The following is a 26,934-nucleotide window of genomic DNA, read 5'->3' on the forward strand; positions in this document are numbered from 1 at the left end:
CTTCCATTTAGTTCCCACCCCACCTCCAACCACCCCCCAGTGTTCCATTCCAGACTGATGCAAAGCTAAAGTGCAAGCTGTCAGGGCCTGGGTATAAAGTGCAAGCTGTCAGGGGCCGGGTACCTGTCAGGGGAGCGAGCACTTGTCAGTCCCCCCCACCCCCCACTGACTTGTCAGGGGGGAGGCACACTTGTCAGCCACCCCCGCCCCCAGCACTTGTCAGGGGCCTGTGCACTTGTGGGTGGGGGGGTCTGCACTTGCGGCACACAGTTTCTTCTTATTGACCGCTCATCTACCAAATGGACACATGTGCGCATCCTCCCAGCTCCCACAGGAAGCCCTGCTGGCCTCAAGCTGGCAGCCAGCAGAGCAAGAGCTGTGGCCCAGCCCTAAGCTTACTGGCAGCTACGGAGGGGAGCTCTGCAGGGCCTTTGATGGTCAGTCTAATACAAAGACTGTTTTGAGAAGTGGGACAACTCAGATAGATGGAGTGCATGTTGGCTGTGCTGGGACACGCAGATCTTATTGTGGGCGCCATTCAGCATTAGTCAAAGGATAGGCTCAGATGGGGTAAAGCCCCATCCATCAGCGCGCCGGTCAGTGAGATGAGGCTCTTTGTTTGGTAGAGGCTCTCGGCTAATTACTTGGAGTGTAGATAGACTGAGGCTCTTGAGACAGCCAAGTGGGATTTGTCCTGCTGCGGGTGGCTGGAGCCAAGAAAGGAACCAGGAAGCTAAAGAAAGCTGTGTCTCCTCACACCCACAAACCTGTGACACTACCCTGCATGTTCAATGGACTCCACCCAGATGAAGGCTGTCAGCTGTAGGGCTGGGCAAACACCAGTAATCCAGTGCTGGGGAGCAGAGACGGGAGGGCTCCTGAAGCACAGGGAATGTCATGTGCACATGGAACTCTACAGACTGCTGAAGGGGCCACCTTTAGGACTGAGGCAGCAACAGTCATTAAAGAAAAAAATGCAGAGGTCCCAAGCACAGAGCAGAGCTGGGAGAGCAAAATCACCCAGGATTGTGGTGGAAGCCTTGGGGTCTCCCGGGCATGAAATACGCTGCTATCCTTACGGATTTACCTAGCTCTGTAAGGTGAAGGGACCACAGATTGCTGTGGACTGATAGAGTGATGAACCAGCCTGAGTCCGTCTTATAGGAAGAGCCATCTTACTACATGAGAGCCATCTCCTAGTAAAGACAAACTAGGTTCATTCCTGTTTATGATTAAACATCTGTTTCTCAAGGATTGGGCTGGCTATGCCCCAGCTGCATATCCTTAACACACCCTTAAGTATAAATGGTTCTACAGTGCCTGTTCCAGGAAACAACCTTATTTCCTGGAAATCATGTCCTTGTTTCTCGAGGTTGTCCTGACCAACATGTTATGGATGGCCTGCTTCTAAAACTCCACCTATTCGCCCACCAGTTACCCCTACCCCAGAAGTATGAAAGTTTTGTCTTCCTCAGGTCCAATGCTGACCTCTCAAACTCTGCCTTCAGTGGAGGCAGCCAGCATATGTGAATAAAAAGGCTTGCTCTACCTCAGTAGTACCTGAAAGGGGCGTTACGAAGGTCACCTATGGCTTCTGTGTGCCCAGAGTCACCAGCCACACTTGTCTGCTAACCATTGTCATCTGGCAGATCTCAGCCTGGACAGCTGTACACACCCTTCTCAACACCCTGCCCTTTCCTCTGAGCTCCGCCTGTTTCTGGACCCCTAGAGTTGGGGCACCTTTAGATCTATCCTGAGAGCTCCCTCTTCCTCTTTCAGACCGGAATTTCTGTTGTGTTTGAAGCTGTAATGTGATCTGTGGTCATGGGATGTCTACTGACTGGCTCCCTGGGAACTCACGCTTGAAGATGCTCTCTCCTGTGGGTTTCCTTCTCAGGCCCTGTTTCTGTAAATGGCTTCTGCATGCGCCTAAGAACTCCAGCCAAAACCCTAGGTGCCAACCCTTACTTACATTCTTTGCTTCATATGCACCCACTTAGACCATGACTTACCCGGGCCACCAGGATCAGCCATTTAATTAGATTACCTCACCAGCAGCCCCCTACCCCAACCTTAAGTGTCTTTTCAGCCACAGCCAACCTCTGTCTTAGGCTCTCTGCTGCCCCAACAAGCACGGCTCCTTGATTTTTGCAGACTTAATGTCTACTCACTGTATCCCTTTCCCATAAAACAGAGTTTCCATGGGGTTGGCCTTCCACGGTAGAGATGCTTTGAGGGAACTTTCACACATGTTAGAAATGTTCCACATTGTTCAAGTGTGTGTGCTGAAACCTTAAAGGGGGCAAATCAAAGCGACAAAAAGCCAATACATTTTCTCATCCTCTAAAGGAACTGAAGGACAGAGGTGGTTACTAAGGAGACAGCATGGTGTACACATTTGTTCCTAAGACCCAAGAGTTCACAAGGTCACGTTCAGTACACTCTTGTGATGTCTTTGAGGACAAGGTTCACTCCTGTACTTATTTACTTAAAAACAGGAAGGCTAGGATTGGGGGTTTAGCTCCGTGGTATGGTGCGTGCCTAGCAACACAAGGGTTTGGGCCTCAGCTCTGAAAAACAAAACCAGGGGTGTCCGTTGTGAAGATGCTTGGCCCAGGGAGTGGTGCTATTTGGAGGTGTGGGTGTGGCCTGGTTGGAGTGGGCATATCACTGTGGGTATGAGCTTTAAGACTTTCTTCCTACCTTCTTGGAAGCCAATCTTCTACCAGCCTTCAGATGAAGTTGTAGAACTCTCAGCTCCTCCTGCCCCATGACTGCCTGGATGCTGTCATGTTCCCACCTTGATGATAATAGACTGAACCTCTCAACCTGTAATACAACCCCGATTAAATGTTGTCCTTACAAGAGTTGCCTTGGTCATGGTGTCTGTTCACAGCACTAAAACCCTAACTAAGGTATCAATTCACAGTGGGGTTTAAAAATGTAGGCTGTCAATGGCCTTAGTTTCAGTGTGCCTCAATGACCTCATCTACAAACAGAAATAGGTTCTGGCCCTGAGGACTGAAGAGAGGGTTGTAACTAAAGTGGCTAATGTATGCCAAGCAATGCCCATTCCTTCTTCTTGGGAGAATCAAGTTTGATGATTCCTCCCAGACTTTCCCCATCATTGCTACCACTGTAGACTTGTAGATCATTGCCAGGCCTTGGCTGTCCAAGCCTGGCTGTCCTCCAGGTCTTCTAGCAGAGCCCAATCTCCAGAGGGCAGAGGATATGGGACGTCATCCCACTGAATTCTCCCATTGCCCTAAAAACCTACAGCCTGCTGTCTGCCACGCCCTGAAACATAGAGAACAGTCACATCTGTTTAATCGAAACTGAACCACATCTCTTTGATCCTGTAGTGAAGCCACTGCCTCCAAAGCATTCCTCTGAAATGCTCTGCTGGCCAGAGAAATGATGGTTTGGGGTAAGTACAGACAGATTGATTTTTCTCTAGTTAAAACTATTCAAGCCAAAGCTTTAGAGTTCTTGCATTCTCTAAGAGAATGTCATTAATAAATCAATTTGTCTGTGGAAAGAAACTGTCCCACACTCCTTCAGCAGAGGCAGATGCAATAAAATTGTGTAGTAGTAACAGCTAGGAAAAGAATTTTCATGAGAATGGAAAAATAGACTGAAAGTGGCAACTCTTAGGACACATAAAATCAAATTATAATAGAACATATAGTGAGGTTGGACTGACTTTGAGTCTAGCTGAATTAACTCCCATAGAGACTGGCTTGTGGGGAAGAACAAACTAGAATTGTTTTAAAGCAACTACTAAGGAGCCATTGCACTGAAACTCTGAGATCCCCAACTTTTCTTCCAGCCCAATTTTGCCACATTCTACAATCTTGGCTATGGTACCAGTGAGCCAGTAGTCAACAGAAATATGCAGACTGGACGGGTGATAAATGTCATACAGTGTCAATAGTCTCCTGCTCAGATTTGTTTACTTATTATTTTATTTTGCCAACTTGACACAAGCCAGGGTCACCTGGGGAAAGGGTCATCTGAGAAAATACCTCCTTAGCCAGCACATTGACAAGTCTGTAAGGGACTTCTCTGTGAGAGCAGCGTCATCCTTGGGCGGTGGTCCTGTGTTGTATAAGAAAGCAGGCTGAGCTAGGCACAAGAAACAAGCTGTAAGCAGCATTTCCCCATGGCCTGTGTTTCAGTTTCTGCTCCTAGTTCCGGCCTTGGCTTCCCTGACTGGACTGTGACCTGGGATGTGTCAGCTCAAATAAACCCTTTCCTCCCAAGCTGCTTTGGTTATGATGTTTATAACCAAAATGAGAAACACACTAGGACAGACTCCTTTTAAGAATTTCATATTCTTACAATGTTATATAGAGAGCAAATGAGAAAAACATCCTACAAATTCTTCTTTCTTCCCAAAATGAATGACAATGCTTTGTTAGAACAATAAAAAACAAACCAACCACCCCCACCCCAACACAACTCAAACTTAACTCCCAACTGAGCCAGGGTTTTCTCTGAGGTGTGAAGGTTTTCCCTCAGCATTGGAAGATGTTCTCTGTGAGTAAAAACAACATTTACGCACAAAGCAGAAACATGTTTGAAACTTTTTATTAAACAGGCAATGCATTTTGCAATGGTTCAGGACACAGATGCCTAGTGGAAAAGTTTAAAAATTCTTTTTGGAAACAGTCTATGAATTGACAAATCCTGCCACATCCCTTCCTCTCCTTCTCGGGTGGGTTTCTTCAGAAAACTGGATTGTTAAGTAGGTAGCTGCTCTTGAAAAGGGCATCCCTGCTTTACCACAAACATCATGCCTATTCGTAAACAAGAAAGACCACAATGGCCCACAGCAAGATGGCGGCCAGAGCACTGGCCGAGGGCAAGAGGCAGCACAGACCTGAGACTCCGTAGGCTCACACTGATCTCAGCACAGGAATGGAGCCTCTGGTCTTTGCAACATTCTTGCCACAGTCCCTCTGGCCCTATACCGAGGCTGTCTGCTGGTCTTTGTTCCCCTGGTTCTTCGCTCTTCTCCGAGCACATCGTAACTGTTGACAAAAATCAATCGTAAGTTTCACAGTCTGCCTGCCATGATTTATTGGCAGTTTAAAACTAAGTGGCTCGTCGATACAGTGGACATCCTTCATGAGCAGGCTGCCAATCTATTTTATGATTTGGGGCATGTCACTCCAGGCTTGAGATTTCTTTCTGGCGAGTTCCATCCAGGATGGCTGATCTGAACTAGCGTAACTGGCTCTCTTCAGCTGATGAAGTTCCTTCTCTGTGGTCGCTGCAGCCTGAGCTGCTGGAGACAAAACAGACAAAAGCAAGAGACCCGGTGTGGATTTTCACTAAGCCTCCCCCATCGCTTTAAATAGACGTTAACCTAACCTGTACAGCCACCCACTTAAAGACAGCGAGCAAAGGAAAATTCTTGTGTCTTTTGACTACAATACAAAGTAAATAAAAAAATTAAAAAATATTAGGTCCGGGGTGTCGTTCGATAGCAGAGCATGTGATTAGTGTGCAGGAGACCCCGGGGTTCATCCCCAGCACCATTTGAGGTGACAAATACCTCTGTGAGTTCGGAAATTGCATCCAAAAACAGCAGAGACAGGGGCACATGTTTTATGATTTCACATTCCCCAAAAGGGAAATCTCACAGAGATGCAAAGTAGGTTAGTGCTTACCTACCCCAGGGAAGGGAATTCGACAAATAGGTTTCTTTCCAGGGTGAGGGGGATGTTTTATTCTTAGATTGTGTACTGGCTGGTTTTGTGTGTCAACTTGACACAGGCTGGAGTTATCACAGAGAAAGGAGCTTCAGTTGGGGAAATGCCTCCATGAGATCCAGCTGTGGGGCATTTTCTCAATTAGTGATCAAGGGGGGAGGTCCCCTTGTAGGTGGTACCACCTCTGGGCTGGTATTCTTGGGTTCTATAAGAGAGCAGGCTCAGCAAGTCAGGGGAAGCAAGCCAGTAAGGAACATCCCTCCATGGCCTCTGCATCAGCTCCTGCTTCCTAACCTGCTTGAGTTCCAGTCCTGACTTCCTTTTGTGATGAACAGCAATGTGGAGTGTAAGCTCAATAAACCCTTTCCTCCCCAATTTGCTTCTTGGTCATGATGTTTGTGCAGGAATAGAAACCCTGACTAAGACAGATTGCCACCAGGGTGGTAGGACTCTGCAAATATACATAATCTCACTGTTAGATACAGCCACTGGAATGCACATTGAATATGGGTGTCCATTATCACATGTAAATTCCCTCTCAAAGAAAAAAGGCTGCATTTAAAAAATGCAGCTCAACATGGCAAAATGATTCAATAACACAAGCTCCAATCATATATATATGTAGTATTTGGAAATACAAGCCAATCTCATACCCAAGTTCTGATGGGACAGTGAGATTCCTCTCTGCAGTCCCTCCTTGAGGTTCAGTTTTGACCCCTGCCTCTGGGTTACTGCAGGCTTTGCAGGGGGCATCAGGAAAGATTTGCTCCGGACGAAGTCACCCTGCTTCACAGACTCCTGCGGAGACACAAAATGACACGTGCTGCCCAATGGTGCAGACTCAGAGGGGGTAACTACTCCCAGTGACTTAGTCACAAAATGTCTCTCCCAAGATGCATCCTGCTGTGGCACTTTCTGGAAAGGGGCTCTGTGCACCAGCGCCACCCATCGAAATGCCAGCGCTATGACCTGTGCCAACAGCCCCCTGCAGCCCATGTGTGCATGGTGGCTCCTTCCTCACCTATACAATACAGCCTCAGCCCCTGCTGGAATACAGCAGGGACTCATTGTGAAAGCCATAGGACATGGTTCTATGACACGTGCCATATGGCAGCAGCCGACATGGGCTAACATTTTGCTCTGTGTTTTTCCTTCCTCTGTGCTACATACAGGTCTTCAGCTGGGAGCTACCACTGAGGGTTGCATGAACAGGAAAGGAAGCAGGTCCTACCGCAGCACAGGCTCCCTTTCCCATAGGCAGAACGCCATTTATCCTGCTGGCTGGTGGAGGCCGCATCATGGCCTGCTTCGAAGCACAGGTGTTGGGGTTGGTGAGTGCTGTTTTTAGTTGAATACAACAAGCAACCCCCTGGTTTTGGCTGTGCCGCCCCAGGTGAGGGGAAAGGGGAGGCAGCAGGCAGCAGCGAGAGCAGGGTTCATCTGTCACCACACAATGAGCTGAGGTGGAGCTGGCGACAGTGTTAGCTTGTGTCTGAGAGGAGACATCGGTTTAATTGTCTTCAATTTTTTTTCCAGAGGCTAAGCTGCGTTGCCTAGGAGGCCAGCGCAGACTCAGTCTCGGCTGCATTTCTACCAGCCCACACAGACAAAGAAGAGGCAGCGTGCTCTTCCATGGGGGCCAGAAGCTAATGGACTGTCTCTACGCAAGTCAGCAGTCATTGTAGGCATGATGATAGTCATGTCTCTGTGATGGTCATACAGGACCTCTCTGAGCACCGTGGTACCCACTCCCTCTGCACCCTGCCAAGATCCCCCTCCTCCTTCCCCTTCCCCCCTCCCCGCCAAGATTCATCCCCCCCCCCCCCAAGTGCCACAGAAGAACAGTGATAACCTGGGCTCTCTCGGCCACCTTGGCTTGCTTTCCAGTTTCTGTCTTTGGGGGCCTCGACCCGGGCTTCTCTTCCTGGTTGCCGGCCAGGTCTGGGGTGCCTCTTCTCTTCTGCCGGGCCATGGTGATCCAGGGTGGGGTGGGTTGCCCATCAGCCCCAGGACCTGTAGCCGCAGGAGGCTGACCCTTTTCTGTGACAGAGGCTAAAAAGAAGCAATCTTAGGCAGACAGTCCCACCCTCCCCTTCAGTCCCACCCACAGCAAGGTGTGCTGTATTGCTTAGTTTGATTCAGGGGGCTGAGGAGAGGTGGGGGTGGAGGAGTGGAGTCTCAGAGACCCCACTTCCCATTCCCCTGTGAGCCAAAGCCTCGCTGATGATATTATTTCTTTTCTTCAGCAAACTTAATTTTTTTTTCTCTAGATGCCTCAAATAGATTACCTCCCCTGGTCCGAGATACCAAAAGTGATGCAGCTGCCACCCAACACTGCATTTCAAAGCTGATTTCATTCTCTCTGGGAGGAGCTGGGATGTCTGCATAGATAGGGCCAGAGCCCCGCCCCCACTCGTGTTAAACACATTCCCTTGGTGGGATGTGATGCCATTTCTAAAAGCATCTGTCTTCACCTGACACAGGAAGTGCTGGGGGCCTCCCTGGTCAACACAGACGTTGCTTCTCTTCTGCTCTCCACGAAATCTTTAGAGGTTCTCTCTGGATTTTTGTTTTTTTGTTTGTTTTCTTTAAAGGGCCCTCTCCTGCCAATTCTGCACCTTGGTGACTAGGAGTTCCCTCTGAGCTCGTCCTGGGTGTCACCCTCACCCCATCCCTATCCTAGTGAGCCCAGGCCAGTGGCAGCTGCCTCCTTGGAAACAGACTGAACATTTTCTCTGGGTTTGAACTTTATTTTCTCAGCTAAGAACATATTCTGAACAGTTCTGATAAGATGAAATTCACAACCGGAGGAACTTGACATTCCAGTTTTAAATCAGAAGAGATGTAGCTTGTTGAGCGCCAGGCCGGCCTCAGCAGGTCTGGCCTGCTGCTTGGTCCCCCACCCCCTCAACACTCAGTGCTGCGTACCTAGCGCTCTGTCACCTTAGCCCAAAGTCACAGGACATAGTTCTTTACACCCTGCACTTGGATAACCTCATCTGAGCTAAAAGATATATTTTAAAAACACCTCTGGAAGACCTGAGTTTGAGTCCCAGCATCCACATGTGGCTCACAACCATCTGCCACTCCAGTTCCGTCGGTTATGTCACCTTCTTTGGCATCTGTAGGTATACACCCGGTGCACAGACAAACACGTAAACAAAATGCTTGTACACGTAGAGTTTAAAATCTTAAAAGAGACGAGCAGAGAAGTTATATGGGACTGCCTGTAAGGTGGTTTGGGGAGAAGGGACCACAGGGGAGGGCGGGGCTCTGGCGCCGGGTGGCAATGTTTTCAGCTGCCCTGGTGTGTGCCCATGTATCTCCACTCGCAAGCTGACCCACGGGAGTGGGTGAACCCTGCAGCTGTACTAGGCTGTGCCAGGATGTGACCTACAGGCAACTCATGGCCCACTGACTTGAGCAAGTGGCCAAGATCTCTCGGCAGCCATTTCTTTCCTGTTTGGCTCCTGTATTCCCCCACACTTGGACACTTCCACAATATCAAGCCTCAGAGATGTTGCATTTCTGTCCCAAGTAAGTATGGGCAGAGGCAGGTGATTGCCATTCTGCTCTGCGACACAGGCCTGAGTGGCTTCCGTGACTTGCACCCTTATCCTGTCTCACATTGGAACCCAGGGCTCCTGGTCTATGCTCCACCTGGGCTGGGGAGGTCAAGAGAGGGGGGGGGGGCAGGGAATGCAGCAGGCAGTCTATGGCTGCCTTGGGGAGGGGGGACCAAAAAGGTTGTCAGTGATCCCTTAAAGCATTAACTCTCTCGGGGCCAAGGTTGCAACATAAAATCTCTTCTGTGATTAGAGCTCCTCAGAAGGTCAGCTCTAGGGCACTGCAGACGTGTCAGTTCAAATAAAGCCGCAGGCAACCCCTCCTTTGTTTATCTTCCTGCCTCAACAGACAGACCAGAGTCTCCTGGGGATTTGATTTAAAGACTTCTGACGTCTCAGCCCCACCTCCCGAATAATAAGGACTTTAAGTTATCAAGTGTTTCCAGGTCTGCTTCCAACACCCGCAGAGCTCAGCATTTCTTTCAGTGAACAGCAGACACACCACATCTTGGAATGTATGTGACCCCTTTGCCAGGGTCTGAGAGAAGCTGCTTCCCCACACAGCTGCCCGGAAAGGGAGCTATCTAATCTGCCTTAGAAAAACCACAGACTAACACTTAAGGATAGCCTCGGTGTGCCTCAGGTGTGGGGAGCTGGAGAGCCACGGGGCTCAGTCCAAACAAGCCCACTGCGCAGGGAAGTGACTTCTGATCAGAGGAAACTATCACTTCACTAGTTTAGGAGATCAAAGGAACAGTTGGTAAAATTCCTCCCTTCTCAGTAACATAGTCTCTTCCTTCAAGGTCTATTTGGGAAAACACTGTAAAGCCACAGTCTTCATCACGGCCTGTCCTGGGGCTGGGTTTAAGGCTAGCAGTGTGAGCCTGGGCAGACCAGGTGTAAATGTAGGTGTAAAAATTCCACAAGACAACCTGCTATCTCTATGCCAGCTGTTTGCAACAATTCAGTGACGTCGTCCTCCCTCTTCTGCAAGCCCCAGCACAGTGCCTGGCACCCGTCAGCTGTTCTCCATTACAGTGTGTGCAGATGACCACTGGCTGCCGCCTCAGCTGCTCCCGCTGCTATTCTGTAGTTGCTGGTAACAATGTAACACAACCATTTTGTTGATTTCTGTTTTCTAATCTCTTTTGAAAGATGGGGAAACTAATGCAGTGGGCTTATGGACTTAGCTTGTAGACTTATGTCTGTATTTAGAAGCCACCTCCCCAAGTCCTAACTATTCACCTGGTCCTGGGATGCTCGACCTGCAGGTGGCAAGCACTTTCCATCACTCAGAGTCACTTCCTTTGCTTGGTTTTGGTGCCTATTAAAATTCAAATGTGCTGGGCAGGGCAGTGGTCACGCACACCGGCCTTGGATCCCAGCACTTGGGAGGCAGAGGCAGGCCAGCCTGGTCTACAGAGTGAGTTCCAGGACAGCCAGGACTATATAGAGAAATCCTGCCTCAAAAAAACCAAAAAATAAAAAAAATTAAAAATATCAAATGTAAAGCACTAGTTGTTTGTTTGTTGGCTTGTTTTGTTTTTCCAGAAAGAATCCTAGAAGTGACCAGCTGAGGGGCTGAGGGTGAAACACAGATGATGAGCCACACCCCATGACTCCTCTCCCAAGGCTGAGCCTGGAAGCTTAGGACTGTCAAGAACACAGTCATGTTCTGAAGGCGAGGAGCTAGAGGATGTGAACTTTAGGGGCTCCCGATACTGGCCTGTGAAATTAAAGCAGATGTCCTGGTCTAAGCAAGCTTGGACCAGGACAGCATGCTGCTGTGTGTGCTGTCCATCTTGAAGCAACTGTGTGCTCGAGTACATGCCTGTGCATGTGTGTGTGTATGAATGTGCTTGTGCATTCATTTGTGCCTGCATGTATGAGTGTGTGTGTTTGCACATTCATGTGTGTATGTGTGTGTGTGTGTGTGCTTGCACATGTGCATGCATATACACACAAGTTTATGTGCATGTATGCACACAAAGGCCAGGGGTTGACACCAAGTATGCTCCCTAATCTCTATGCACTCTTATTTTTGAAATTGGGTCACTCACCTAACCTAGTGCTTACTGATACTGCTAGACTGGCTGGCCAGTAAGCCCCAGAGACCCTTCTTCCTGCCCCACCCCAGTGCTGGGATAATAAGAAACTTGGGCAGTCAGCTCAAGTCCTCACATTTGTGTAGCAAATGCTTTAACTGGAGCCGTCTTTGCAGTCCATGAACCGTTGTGGTAAAAATGTATACCCATAGTTAATTTCCAGTAATTAGAACCTCCTCAAGGAAAGATGATGCCTGAGTTCGCTCAATAAGAATGTCCCCTTCTGCTGGGCGTGGTGGCACACGTCTATAATCCCAGCACTTGGGAGGCAGAGGCAGGCAGATTTCTGAGTTCAAGGCCAGCCTGGTCTACAGAGTGAGTTCCAGGACATCCAGGGCTATACAGAGAAACCCTGTCTGGAAAAACCACAGACACACACAAAGAACATCCCCTTCTGATCTAACAACCTGTTTGATTAACAACCATGTCTCTCAGGTGGTTGAAGCCAGAACAGCGCTTGGTCCTGTCTGCTTGTTTTTTAGGCCCTGACCTAAAAAACATGGACATGATAGACAGACACTAAGTGGACCCTAGGGCAGACATGGACCTTGTGTCCAGAGACTACAATGCCTTATGTTTGCTTCAGGGTTTATATTGGGCTTTCAGCATATACGACTTCAGGTCTGTTCTTTTTTTTTTTTTTCCCAAGACTGACTCGTCCAGCAGGTCCAGTTATTCAGGGTTCCGAAGGGGTGCTATCTGAAGATCAAAGGGGGGAGAGAGAAAGGAGACCAGGCAAGGAGGGTTCAATTGTCGAGGTCTTGTTTAATTTTCTGGGGTACACAGGTTTTAAGCTTTCAGAGGAAGAGCTCGCCTCTAGGCAAGAACAAAGGAGGGAGGGGCATTCTTGGCAGTTTCAGCAGGAAGAGATAAGGGTGTCCCGTGGAGATTTCTGATGTTTGCACAGTCTGGAGCATCCCACAGTTATCTCAGGACTTCCCTTCCAACCCACAGTTCAAGGGGAGAGGCTCTTCTTTGTTTTACTCAGGACCTTTGCCCTGCCAGCCCTCTGGGCTGTTAGTGAGGGTCCATTATGGCTTCCCACATAAGACAGGGTTTCTCTGTGTAGCCCTGGCTGACCTGGAACTCACTCTGTAGACCAGGCTGGCCTCGAACTCAGAAATCCACCTGCCTCTGCCTCCCAAGTGCTGGAATTAAAGGCGTATGCCACCACCACCCAGTTATTCCAGCTCTGTTCTTAAAACAGTCATTAATCTGTTATCTGTCCTGGCTCACAGCAGCTCCTGGTCTATATCACTGGTGGATTTTAGTGGCTTTCCATCAGTTCTGTCCAACAGCCACAGGGCAATCTTATAACAGAACTCAGGCTTATGGTGCTTGCTGGAGGCTTTATTTTAAAATCAAGCAAGGGCTTTCCATAAAGCACATAATGTAGAGGTCTGCACTAGCTCCAGCCCCGAATGGACCCACTACCCCTTCATTTCCTCATTCAGTAAACTATCAATGCCCAGTGCTCACTATTCCCTGTTGGAGGACGCTCTCCCTGCCAAAACACATTTGCAGCCCCCCCCCCCCCAAATCAGGCACTTCTGTGGTTACCTGGATATATGTAGTCAGCAGGAGAAAATCTGAGTCCCCTGAATGAGGCCTGGAGCTTGCTGAGCAGCTAGTTTCAAGCAACTGGTCCGTTTCAAGTTCAGTGACAGACCCATGCTCGGAAAACAAGGCGGAGAGCGACCGAGGAAGACACCCAATGGCTACCTCTGGCCTTCACTCAACGTGCACACATGTATGTGCACACGCACAGTAATGCAAACACATGCATATGACACTGAAGAAGCACCCGAAAGGAGATACAAACTAGAACACACAGCTGTCAGAGCATCTGGATTCCTTAGCTGCTGAGTACTGGTCAGGAAGAGGAGTCTAATGCCCTGCCCACACGGGGGATAACCCAGGCCTTTGCCTGGGAGCTGTTTCCACAATTCAAGAAGGATATTGAGGGACTCTGGGGGAAACCTCGTCCCTCCCTGGCAGCTCCTTCCCATTCTCTTTACCTCTCAGCCTCCAAGGTCCCTTGTGGTTTCCCTCCACTTGCCTGTCTGATGGTGGCCCCTCTCCCCACTCCCTCTCTGCCTCTTGCCTGTCTGATGGTAGCCCCTCTCCCCACTCCCTCTCTGCCTCTTGCCTGTCTGATGGTGGCCCCTCTCCCCACTCCCTCTCTGCCTCTTGCCTTTCTGATGGTAGCCCCTCTCCCCACTTCCTCTCTGCTTCTTGCCTGTCTGATGGTGGCCCCTCTCCTCACTCCCTCTCTGCCTCTTGCCTGTCTGATGGTGGCCCCTCTCCCCACTCCCTCTCTCCCTCTTGCCTGTCTGATGGTGGCCCCTCTCCTCACTCCCTCTCTGCCTCTTGCCTGTCTGATGGTGGCCCCTCTCTCCACTCCCTAGCTCCCAGAAACACATGGACTACTTCCAAATTTCCTTCCCCAGCCACACACAAGGCCAAAAGGGCCAACCAGTTCTCGCCCTGGGACTTCCTCTCAGGTCAAGAGGCACAGCTTGGGGTTGCTAGACTCTACTTCTGCCGCCTCAGGCTTCTTGTGGTTTTAATTTCCACTCTCTACCCCTAAACTCACCTCTGCCTGACCTACAGTCTGACTTCTGCCTGACCTCTCTCAGTCTTCAAACCCACAAGAAAGGAAGAATAAAGACTGTCCAGCTAGGGAGACTGCTCAGTAGATAAAGGTACTTCCTGCCAATCCTGAAGACCTGACTTGGGACATACCCCCAGCCCCAACCCGCCCCCAGGACCTAGATACTGGAAAGAAAAAGAACCATCTTCCAAAAGTTGTCCTCTGACCCCTACACATGCAGTGTGTGATACCTGCCTGTGTGTGTGTGTGTGTGTGTATACACATATCGAATAATCAAAGGCAATGATCTCTAGAAGGGCTGTCACTCCTGTTTATATCCCGGGAGTTTATGGGTCATTGTTCTAGTTTGTTGTTGTGTTTTAAAGCCCTCCTGCCCAGAGGTGGTTACAAAATAACACATGAGTCACATCTGGGTAAGATATGTGCACTGGGACCAGGAATATGGTCACCCATGTGCAAGCACATTTATTGGGGGCATCCTAAGCAACAGATGTCTTGGCAGGCTCTCTTCCTCATTTAAGCACAACTTGCTGCTAAATGCTTGCCAAACAAGGTGGGCAGAAACCAGAGACTGGCCCGGCCCAGCATCTACTCCTCATAGTGGCACCTGGGAGCCAAGGTGTTTTTGTTGTTAGTGGGCATGCTAGACCCAAAGGACATTATTTTTCTCAACTGCTACCAACTATGCAATTAAAACTAGTCTCTCGGGCAAAAAGCAATGACCCAAGCCCAGCCCTTGGCCGAGAGCCAGCAGGTTTCTATCACCTGCCTTAGATGGAACAGTGATCCTGTGAGAACACAGGATGTGGGGATGATTATTTGAAAATAATTCTGAGCTGCAGCAGAATAATAAGAAAACTGTCGGATTGTATAACACCCACTCCACATAACCCACAAGACACACAAACACCCTCCCTGGGAGTCCTTCCCTCTGCCCTCCGGAGAAGATTCAATAATAGCTGGAACCCCATGAGAACTGCCTCCAGCAACCAAGAAGGAATAAGTAGCCACTTGCAGAGATGGAAGGCCCTTGTCCACAGAGTGAAGAGCTCCCTTCTATTACACAGCTGCGGCCTCCTTCATGCAGCCTTAGCAGGTGGGTAAGGCCTCTCCACCAGAGAGATATAAGAACTGAATTCCACTCTATGTTGCTTCTCAGAGCGGTGCTGCTAATCCTCTGTGGCTACAGCAAAGTACTAGACAGAACCAACTTACACAGAGGGGATACTTATTTTGGCTCAAAGTGTAAAGGTCTCAGAGGCCACTTGGCCCCGGTTCTTTGGGCCCATGATGGTGAAAGACAAGCCAGCAGAAGCCGGTGACAGCCTGTTCACCTCATGGGACCCAGGAAGGAGAAGAGGACAGGAAGGGCCTGCGGTCCCAAGATTTAATTCAAAGGCTCGCCTAATCTCTTTCCTGCCTACCACAGGCTCCCTTGTCTCCCAAAAGGCTCACAAGCCAGGACCAAGTCTTCAACACATGACACATGGGGCTTTGAGGGGCATTCAAGACCCAATCTCTAGCAGACATGGCATTCATAAGGACTTTCACAACTCTCCTCAGAGTGGATTTTTTTCAGACCCTCACCAGAGGGTCATGGAGCAAAGTCACTTACTTGCCCAGGATGGTTGGCTTTAAATATCAACATGTCATGAGTTTGAATCATCTGAGGGAAGGGGGATCCTCAGTTGAGGAGTTGTCTATGTCAGGTTGGCCTGTGGGCAAGTGGGTGTGGGATTATCCTCCTGGCCGTAATGGATTTGGGAAGATCCACCTCAAAGATGGGCGGCACCTTCCTCCTCTCACTTCACCTCCTCTCACTTCATCAAATTTGTGTCTAGAAAATGGGCAAATGTTCAAGGGAAGACAGAGCCGCCTTAGGTGGAAACTAGAACACATGGTCCCTGAGCTAAGTCAGGCTGAGTTTCCTGTTCCCTGAAGGGGTCAGGTTTCTTTCTCCATGGCTGCAGGTACAGAAGGAAAAGTGGGCGGGAGATTAAGAGAGTTCTTCTTTGATTGACACCTTCGACTCTCTTACTGGGCTTGTCCTAAGATTGGCAGATGCCCAGAAGGACTCTGGAACATTCCGGTCAACTTTTAGATCTCCTGGGTTGCAGCTGCTCTCTGGGGTTCTCTTGTCCTCTTGGTAGCAATGGGACCACAGGAGGACTCAGAGGAGCCTTATCTGCCCAACATCTATAAGTGGCTGGAATTAGCCACCGACCCTTCAAGATGCTCGACTGCAGGGAAGACACAACCAGCCTCCCAGGAAGCTTCATAGTGTCTCCTAGAGACGCAAGAGTAAGGAAGATGTCTGTTCCTGTCCCAGTCCCTGCACTGGGGGATCTCCAGCTATAGCTCTGCTTGTCACGGAAATGCCACAGAGTTCTGCCATCCCTAATTCAAGGCAAATTGGTAAATGGGTCCGAAACTGGGTCTGGCACCTCGGTCTGAGCTAGGATGAGGAATCCTGGTCACAGTGTGTTATTTGCCACTGGGATGAGGAAACAGGCACTTCCTTGAGAAAGTAGTTCTGTGCTAGAGAATAATGTTACCTGTCACAGGCAAAATGTGTTTGCTGTTCTGTGTTCCCATAATCCATATCAGCAACAACCTTCATTTTACACACAAAGAAATAACACTCTGAGTTTGGAAACTCAAGTGACTCTGGCGAGCAAACCCTTCATTTTGCTCAGGTTAGGGTAGGATGTGCTTCCCACAGGTGGGGTGAGGCTGTGGATGGCAGAGGGAGGCTGAGGGAAGGCAAAGAGATTTAGAATGAAGAATTGTTGATTCTGGCCCTAATCTAAAAAGCCTTGAGTGCCTGATCCAGGAATTACAACTCTACTCCATGTGTGTTAAGGCATGGAGAATTTTTTAAGAGGAACACTCCATGGTTGGATATGGGAAGAGAACTGGAGGGGAGAGAGGTTAAAGATAGGGAATTCTGCTGGGGGTCTAGAGGGTAGTGTGAATACCCACCTAGTGTTCACTAAGCCCTGGGTTCGGTTCCCCATGCTGAAAGAATAAGGTATTGATGGGGGCGGGGACAATGAGGGAAAGCACTTGCTGCTGGGATGGTCAAAACTCACTGATCAAGTTGTATGGCATGACTGACATTTTTCCTTCCCTCATACCAGGTAGGGGTGGAGCACAGCCTCACCAGCCTCACCCAATACCCAGGAGTGGGGTGTCGGGGGAGGGAATGGTTTCCACTGTGCTGGGAGACCAGTGCGATCTTTGTCGGCACAGTCTTGCTCGAGTCAACCCAGGGAATAGCGCACAGGAGTGCACTTTGGGGGATCTGTCCTGGTGAGATTCAGAAGTGAAATTGGTCAGAATGGTGACCATGGTATAGTGACTGTCTTAGAGTTTCTACTGCTGTGATAATGACCAAGACCTTCTTGGGAAGGAAAGCATTTATTTCTGCTTACACTTCCACGTCATAGTCCATCATCAAAGGAAGCCAGGGCAGGAACTCAAGGCAGGAACCTGGAGGCAGGAGCTGATGCAGAGGCTTCGGAGGGGTGCTGCTGACTGGCTTGCTCCTCGGGATTTGCTCAGCCTGCCTGATTAAATCACCCAGGACCACAGCCCGGGGCTGGCAGCAGCAACAGTCAGTTGAGCCACATCAATCATTAATTGAGAAAATGCACCACAGGCTTGTTCATAGGTCAGCCTGCTGAGGGTTATTTTCCCAACTGAGGTTCCCTCTTCTACAATGACTTTAGCTTGTGTCAAGATGACATAAAACCAGCCAGGACAGTGACCAAGAGGGAAAAGGCTCAAAACAAGCTCAGTGTCCTTCATGATAGACAGTACTTAAAACGATGGGTCGAGCCAATCAAGCAACTCGTGAAAGATGCCCTTGCTTTATTGTGGGCTCCAAATATCAAATGGCAGGCCAGGATGGATAGCAGGTTGTGATGAAATAAATCATCCATGTACCTATCCTTGTATGTCAGAGCCATGAATGCAATGTGTATGGGAAGGAATTGGATTCTTTGTGTAGGGCAGGATTAGATGACATCCAGACAGGAGGGCATTCAGGAAGGAAGGAAGCTTCTGTGTCTTATATGTTTAAAAATTATTTTAAAATTTACATGCAGTAAAACTCTTCCTTTTTGTCATTAAGCTCTGAGCTTTAACTTATGCTTAGATTCTTTTTTTTTAAGATTTATTTATTTTAAGATTTATTTATTTATTTATTTACAGTGTAAGTACACTGTAGCTGTCTTCAGACACTCTAGAAGAGGGCGTCAGGTCTCATTATGGATAGTTATGAGCCACCATGTGGTGGCTGGGATTTGAACTCAGGACCTCTGGAAGAGCAGTCAGTGCTCCTAACCGCTGAGCCTTCTTTCCAGCCCTTTGATTCCTAGAATGGTCATGGATAGGATACAGAGTAGAGGTAACATTCTAAGGAATTCACTTGTCTTCCGCATCATGAAGGGCTCTCCAGCTCCCTCGGGGAACTTCTCATCGCTTTTCTTCCAGATATCATTGTGCAATGAGATCTCCAAAGGGAATGTGGAAGACTGTGTTAGGAGGTTTTCATGGATAAGAAGATTGGGGAGCCTCTGATCTGAACTCCTCCTCCGCTGTAAAATGTCCCCATTTCTGAGAGTGTTTACAGACACTGAGGAGCACGGGTAAGCCTGGGAACCAGAGGCCAGCAGGCTGACAACACTCTCTTAGGGAAGAATCGGGGACAGAAGGGTAAGGCCAAAAGTGAGCAGAGATGGGTTTCAAACAAACAAACAAACAAACAAGACAAAAAAACCAAAAAAAATGTCCAAGATGCACATGGGTATTCCTCTGAAAGAATCAAACTAGGCCCAGGAGATTGAAGCCAGTGCTTTGTGTGCATGTGAGGTGTGCAGTTAGTTTTTGGTGAACCTGACAGAGAAGCTAGAACCATCTGGAAAGGGGGAACTTTCAGTTGAGAAAATGGCACTGCCAGGTTGGCCTTGTAGGCACGTTTTTGGGGGGCATTGATAAGGGAGGGTACAGCTCGCTCTGGGGAAGGCCACCCCTGGGCAGGCTGAGTGTGTCCCTGGAAGAAGCCAGTAAGCAGCTTTCCCTTCCCTGCATGGCCTCTGCTTCTGCTCCTACTCCCAGTCCCTGCCCTCCTTGAGGCCTTATGTTTTCCTTAATGTTGGGCCATGATCAGGATGTGTGGAAACCTTCTAAGCTCTTTCCTCTCCAAGTTGTCCTTGGTCACAGTGCTTTATCACAATGATACGAAGCAAACTGAACCATGAGCTAGCCTCTCTACCCCACAGAAACATTGCTTTGAGACAGAATATTGCCAGGTTGCAGTGGCTGGCCTCAGACTTGCCACCCGGCCTGCCTCTGCCTCCCACATAGCTGGAATCACAGGTGTGTGACAATATACCTGGCTTGCAAACTTTTCTTATATGGTCTGTGTGTGGGTGTGTTTTAAACGTTTTCAAAACATGACACTATCTCCTTCTAAAAATAATGCCTAATTATGTGTGTGGAAAGTTGTTTCCTGACCTGTAATTTAGACTCTGAGATGTGCTGGACCAACAGGAGGAAGGAGAGTGTCTTGGAAATTGAACAAGCTGGCTAACTATAGGCCATTTTCCTCTCATGGAAGAGCGGCAAATTGTGGCCCAGGTCTATAAATAAGCCTACTTTGTGCTGAGGAGTGTATGCATACACGTGCGCATGCGCGCGCGTGCGCGCACGCACACACACACATGCATAGTACTGGGCTTGTATAACCACTTAGCATAGCCCCATGATGTCCAGCCTTTTTGGCAAACTGGGCTCCCATGTCTGTTACAATAATTCCTACATCTCTGCCCTCATCACTGAGGGAAGGTTCCTCTTTCCCTTCAAAGGGAACACAGGGTGCAGTATGGATGGGCAAGGAAAATATCAGTGCAGGGGACAACACAGCTGGAGTTGCCTGAGCAGAGTTTAGAGCTGTGCACCCATCAGGGACAACTGATACTCTTTATGATCTGTGAACCTGGGCAAAGTCCCTGTCACCACAAGGTAATGAATAGCAAAACTTAATTATCTCTAGGAAACCGATGAACATGATCATGAAAAATTCGTTACCTATGTCTGATATGAATTAAATGGCCTCTAGCTGCTACAGTTTGGAGTAGTGAGGATGAAGGCAGAAGCCACATCAGCGGTCTGAGTGTGGGGACTGTCGCCCAGGCAAGGCTTCACCACAAAGACCTGAGGCTCTGCTCCCGTCTGTCTTAGGCAGAGTGGAGGACACAGGGACCAGGCAGCAGTCAAAACCCAGAAGTTCATCTTTCATCTCAGTCTCTGAGAGGATGGACTCCCAGCAGACAGAGACCAACTCCTCCTCTTTTCCCTTCTTGGGAAAATCTAAACCATTACCTGTGCCCAGCAGAGCACTTGCTTTGGAAATCAGTTACTGTTTCTATGGACTAGAAAATGTCAGTGCACAGAGATGGGCAAGATGACTCTACTACTTAAGCAAGATCTATCTTCCTATCTATCTATCTATCTATCCATCCATCCATCCATCTATCCATCTACCTATCTACCTACCTATCTATCATCTATCTACCTATCTATCTATCTATCTATCCATCCATCCATCCATCCATCCATTCATCCATCTATCCATCTACCTATCTACCTACCTATCTATCATCTATCTACCTATCAATCTACTTATCCATCCATCCAGCTATCTATCTACCTATCTATCATCTATCTGCCTATCTATCTATCTATCTATCTATCCATCCATCCATCCATCTATCTGCCATCTATCTATCTATCTATCTATCTATCTATCTATCTATCTATCTATCTATGATCCCAGTCTCATTGCTTAGGGCAACCTTGCCTCTAACTCATAATCCTCCTGTCTCTGCCTATCCTGGGCATTTTATAGTGTCGAAGAGGTCAGACATAAATAAGGGGCCAAATGCCATGCCCGAGGTTTCTTCCTTTCTAGCTCTAACTATGACCCTGAGTTCTGCTCATTAGGCCCTGAGAGACAATTCCCGACCTGGACCTTGAGAGCAGATTGATATCAAACTTTTACCTACAAAGCAATTTTCCTTGCTGTTAAAACAGCTTTCTGAATCACTCTACAGCCGCCTCAGGAACTCACTGAAATTGTACAGAGTCATCATCTGGGACTTGACCTTTCCCTCAGACTCCCTTGCTGATGTAGAAGCTATCAAGGCTTCAAACAGACCACATGAAGCTCAAGAAGAAGGAAGATCATAGTGTGGATACTTCAGTCTTTTGTAGAAGGGGAATCAAAATACCCAAGGGAGAAGATACAGAGATAAAGTGTGGAGCAGAGACTGAAGGAAAGGCCATTTGGAGACTGCCCCACCTGGGGATCCATCCCATAAACAGTTACCAAACCCAGACGCTATAGTGGATGCCAACAAGTGCTTGCTGACTGCACTTTGATATCACAGTCTCATGAGAGGCTCTGCCAGTACCTGACAAATACAGAGGTGGATGCTCACAGCCAACCACTGGACTGAGCACAGGGTCACCAAGGGAGGTTTTAGAGAAAGGACCCAAGGAGCTGAAGGAGCTTGCAGGCCCCATAGGAGGAACAACAATATGAACCAACCAGTACCTGCAGAGCTCCCAGGGGCTAAACCTCCAAGCAAAGAGTACACATGGAGGGACCCATGGCTCCAGCTGCATATGTAGCAGAGGATGGCCTTGTTGGATATCAAAGGGAAGAGAGACCCTTGGACCTGTGAAGGCTCAATGCCCCAGTGTAGGGAAATTCCAGGACGGGGAAGCAGGAGTGGATGGGTGGGTGAGCAGGGGGAGTGGGGATGGGATAGGAGGTTTTTGGAGGGGAAATGAGGAAAGGGGATAACATTTGAAATGTAAATAAAGAAGATATTTAAAATAAAAATTAAAAAAATTTTTAAAAATTAAAAAAAAAAAGTTCCTGACTGAGTCAAGGGCCTAGCAACCAGGAACACTCCCTCCAAAGTGCTGGAAACCTGAGTCTCATAGGAACTCAAAACGCCACACCCTCACCATGCTTTTCCAGCTTTTTATGTAGACCGAGAACGAACGTCAGCTTATCTTTGAACCTGTGTGGACGATGTTGCCTTGAACATATTTTTCTTCTGTCTGAAGCTGCCTTTCAGGGTTCTGCATTTCTCAAACAAGCCACCAGGCTTGGCTTCTTCTGCCCCACAGTGCAGTGCTTAAGTGTTTAAGGCTTCTGGTCTTATAGGGGCGACTTAAAAATAGCCTGGAACATTTTAAAATAAAATCTGCCATGGAAAAACTGTTGCTAGGGCCCCAGTTTCCTGTTACATGCACAAATATGTATACTGTGTTCTTGTGTGTACATGTATACATGAGTGTGTGCATACACACACACATACACACACACCACAACAGTTGTATAGTCTTTTTCCATTAATAACATAAGCCAGTAATAAGTGGCCTCTTTAATTGAGTTGCAAATACCCACTTCCAATTGACTCCTTTTGATCCAGAACATCATAAATAAATTAGAGGGATACAACTCATCTTATTTTGCCCCTATTCATCTTACAGACGGTTTCTTTTAAAGGTTATTAAGTAGTGTCCTGAACTTAATATCATCTCCCTTGGGGGACAGGAAGTAAAGGCTGACCTTCCTATGACTCCAGTCATACACAGTGTGAGTTCCACGTGAGGCCACGCGGAGGCCTGATCAGGACAGGGCAAGAAAGTTTTCCTTGGGGGAATAAGGTCAAAGGAGCTCTCACAACCCAGGAGATTAGGCCCGGGGGAAACCTGCATCAAGATTAGTACACATATAGTTGCCTTTCTGAGACATACAGTAGAAGCACTGTATCCCCCATTTAGAACCCGGAAATAGTCCACAAGTTAGATTCCAGATTGCCCTATTATGTCAACATATATGATTTTTCTGCATTCACAAAAGCCTGGTGTTTGACCATCTATATTAATTACCATTCCCAATTTCTTTAAGATATTTATTTTTATCTATGTGTATAGGTATATCTGCTTATAACGTGTTTGGGGATGTTAGTTGTGAGTCACCAGTTAGCTGGGAACCAAACTCCAGTCCTCTTCCAGGGCAGCAAAAGCAGTTAATCAATCACCGAGCCATCAGCAAGAGCAGTTAATCAATCACCGAGACACCGCTAGGGCCCCCAGCACCTAAGTCTCCATCATTTTGTTTTCCCAAACTGGTGACTGAACCCCGGACTTGTACTTGAGGCAAGAGTGTAAACCTTAGCTCTCCAACTTTCCGAACGTCAGCAGTGCTAAGAAATTTAGACCTTTTCCTCCAATTCTCTTTGTACTAAGGTCTGAGCCTGATTTTACAGGTTTTCCCTGTGACCCGTCTAGTCCCAACAACCACCATCGTGGAAGGCTCTTACCAGCTCCCTGATGGGGCGACTTCTCCTTCCTGGGCTCGGGAGGCAGGATGACTGGTATGAGTCTCTCCGACTCCCCAGGGCTGGCATCCAGGCCTGCGGGTGGGTATGGCAAGGTAAGGCTCGGCAGAAGCGGCTTCCTGGGCAGGGGTGGCTTGGTGGCTTGCTGCTCGGGAGACCTGGTCTTTCCTTTCCCTTGCCCGTTGGGAGACCTGGAGCCTCTCAGTGCAGGAGCAGCAGGAGCAGTCCCGACGTGGCTCTGTTCATCCTTGGGGAGCAGAGCCAGGCCTCCTTTCTCCAACCTGACCTCAGCGCTGTACCTCTTGATGGCTTTGGCCTCCTGGGCAGCGCTGTCTCTGTATTTGAGTGAGAGTGAGGTGGACCGCAGCTTGACTGGGAAGGGGCTCTGGTCCTCCCCATGGGCTGGCTCCTGCACAGAGGAGGCACACGGCTCAACATCCTGGGGACTCTTGCCCGGTCCTGCCTGGCCGGCCCCCACATTCCCTGAGTTTTGAGGGTCACCACCCGTTGTCTTCCGGTCCTGTGGCTTTGGCAGCACCTGGAGGTCATCAAGTGCTGCCTCACTCTTCCAGGCAAGGCCACTCCGCAGCAAGGGTGCCCGGCCCCCGGCAGGCACGTGCGCAGAATATTCTGGAAGGCGAGAACTGCTGGCACGGGCACGTGCCCTGCTCGAGGTCACGGAGAACCTCTTAACGCTGCGCTGTGGCTCCGCACCCCGCTCACTCTTTCTCCCCAGGGCTGCCCTCTCTGGACCTCCGGAGGCTGCAGCCTGTGTAGGCCTGGGGCGCGTGGGTGGCACAACTGCTTTGTCCTGGACTGCTGGCCTGGGCTCTTTCAGAGGAGACTCTGCGGGGGGCCCACTCTGAACCAAGGCTTTGTGTTTCAGGCAGCTCTTAGGTACCGGAGGACTTGGGGCAGGGGCTGTGGAAGACTCTGTCCCTGCTCCCTCAGGTCTGGGTACCACCAGGGTCAGCTCCTCTTCCTTCTGGACACTTTGGTCCTGTCTCTCTGTATCTGAAGGTATCTCCAAGTTGGTATCAATGATAGTCTCAGGAGATGGTGTGTCTTCCTTTGGAAGTAATGTGTCCCTATTAGGAGACTCCATGATCCCTTTGGGTGGTGACATGTCACCCTTGGACGGTGACATATCTCTCTCTGGGGGAGCCACAATCCTCTTGGGAGGTGCCACTTCTCCCTCAGAAGGTGACACGTCTCCCTCTGGGAGTGCCATGATCCTCTTGGGAGGTGCCACATCTCCCGGGGAAGGTGCCACGTCTCCTTCTGGGGGTACCATGATCCTCTTGGGAGGTGCCACATCTCCCTCGGAAGGTGATATATCTTTCTCTGGAGGTGTCATGATCCTCTTGGGAGGTGCCACGTCTCCCTCAGAAGGTGCCACGTCTCCTTCCGGGGGTGCCATGATCCTCTTGGGAGGTGCCACGTCTCCCTTGGAAAGTGACACGTCTCTCTCTGGGGGTGCCATGATCCTCTTGGGAGGTGCCACGTCTCCCTCGGAAAGTGACACGTCTCTCTCTGGGGGTGCCATGATCCTCTTGGGAGGTGCCACGTCTCCCTCGGAAGGTGATATATCTTTCTCTGGAGGTGTCATGATCCTCTTGGGAGGTACTATGTTGTCCTTGGAAGGTGCCATGACACCCTTGGGAGGTGTTGTATTTCTCTCAGGAGGTATAGTACCCCCTCCAGGCAGTGTCATCATGTCTCCTTTAGGAAATGCTGGGTCTCCCTCAGGAAGTGCAGAGCCCTCCTTGGAAGGTACCACATCCCTCTCAGGGACATCAGTAGATAGAGGGGTTTCTGCATCTCCAGAACCACAAGGAGCCTCCTCTGATGTGCTCTCCACTAGGAGACACGGGCCTCCAGTGGACAGCTCTTCCTTCTGGATTTCACCGTGAGGAATATGGTTTGGAGAACTTTCTGGCAGAGATGGGGACTCCAAGCATGGGACTGAGATCGCCATGGGCTCAGCAACCTCTGGCGTTGCTGGAAGGCTTGAGGGTTCATCTCTAGGAGAGCCTCCCTCCTCCATGCTGGCACTGACTGCCATGCTGTGCTGCAGACGAGCACGCCTGGCACAGGCCCCTCCAGGTGACAGCAAGTTTGCAGGTCCCCCAAACTCAGGCCTTCTGCCCGGCACCAAATCCCGCCGCCTAGCATCCGGGTCCTCTTCCATGCTGACATGGAGCAATGGCTTCTCATCATAGTCTTCCTCCTCTAGGGTCCATGACAGATCACTCAGGCATTCAGACTGTGCCCTCTAGGAGAAGCAGAGGTGAGAGATATCAGCACAGCAACAAATGTTAGGCAGCCTATCTCATCCTTGCCTCCTCTAGGGCTAAATGTGGTTCAGGTAGCACAGTATCCCTCAAAGGCTGGTGCTGAAGTGTTGTGGATGGGCCTGATGTGTTCTTGTGAACCAATCCCCTAATGAATAAAGGAGCCAGTCACTGGGCCAGTAGGCGGGACTTCCGGGTTGGACGCCAGAAGAGAGGAAGCAGGAGAGAGTTAGGTCTCTTTGGAACCGTGACAGCAGAGGGGTAAGATGTAGCCCCTAGAGTTTCCTAGTATCATGGTGGATCTGCAAGGATTCACCATCAGAAGGATCAGATTTTAATAAGGCTTACAAGATTAGGTTTTAGTTGTTGCGCCCAGAGATTGAGTTACCATTGTTCCTGAACTAAGTTTGTGTTGCATTTTCCTTCACACAGTGCCTCATGTGGGTTTAAGAAAGGTATGGAGGCCAAATGTGGGTTTGCCTGAGGTGCTCCACAAAAGACGTGGGATTTGAAGCATGGGATTGGTGTGGTTGTGACCCGCCACTGGGAACCTAGATAGCAGGGAGGAGAGACTGTGGAGTTCAGAGTCAGAATCTCCATGAGATAAAAACAGGTCATTGCCCATGTATGGCCGGGCAGGCCACTGGGGCAGGAGCACAAGAGAACATGCAGGATCATTTTTTAATGATTCCTACAACACTGAAGTAGATGTCCATATACTCTTCAGCTGTTCTTACAAGTTTACATGGAACCTTGCTCACAAATTCAGTCAATCCACAGCCGGTAGCCCCTCAACTGAAATGCAACTCATGCAGTCAGATACATTACTGCACGCTTTTAATCCCAGTACTAGGGAGGCAGACATACAGAGCTCTATAAGTTTGTGGTCAGAAAGCATGACATATATATATATGGTTCTAGATCAGCTGGAGTTATATGTAGTGAGATCCTCTCTTTAAAAAAAGGAACTAACCAAACAAAAAAACCCAGTAGCTCATGTGTCTAAATGGGTGCCCGTCTACAGCCAGATAGAGGTCCAAGGACCAACAAGGACCAACATCTGTCCTGTGCTGTGTTCTCGGTTATTTTTGTTTCCACCCTAGATGTATCTGAGTGAGGAAAGACTTGTTATTCTCTCTTTGTACTTGGAGAGCCTGGAGTCCAAAGGCATGGAAATTTTGGTGAAGACTGAGCTAACTTATGGTAACAGGTA

General features: G+C 49.0%; 1 protein-coding gene across 1 annotated transcript in view; it reads right to left on the reverse strand.

The window, feature by feature from the left end:
- Window positions 1–4,574: 4,574 nt before the first annotated feature.
- Window positions 4,575–26,934, reverse strand: part of Cracdl (CRACD like) — a 118,609-nt gene continuing 96,249 nt past the window's right edge. The window contains exons 7-10 of the mRNA XM_052193525.1: window positions 23,410–25,702; window positions 7,570–7,769; window positions 6,371–6,515; window positions 4,575–5,290 (exon numbers count right to left, since the gene is read on the reverse strand). Of these exons, the coding sequence (XP_052049485.1) occupies window positions 5,148–5,290; window positions 6,371–6,515; window positions 7,570–7,769; window positions 23,410–25,702 (2,781 nt within the window). The 3' untranslated portion in view covers window positions 4,575–5,147. The remainder of the gene's footprint in view (window positions 5,291–6,370; window positions 6,516–7,569; window positions 7,770–23,409; window positions 25,703–26,934) is intronic.

Source organism: Apodemus sylvaticus, chromosome 9, assembly GCF_947179515.1.
Source record: "Apodemus sylvaticus chromosome 9, mApoSyl1.1, whole genome shotgun sequence".
Taxonomy (NCBI): Eukaryota; Metazoa; Chordata; class Mammalia; order Rodentia; family Muridae; genus Apodemus; species Apodemus sylvaticus.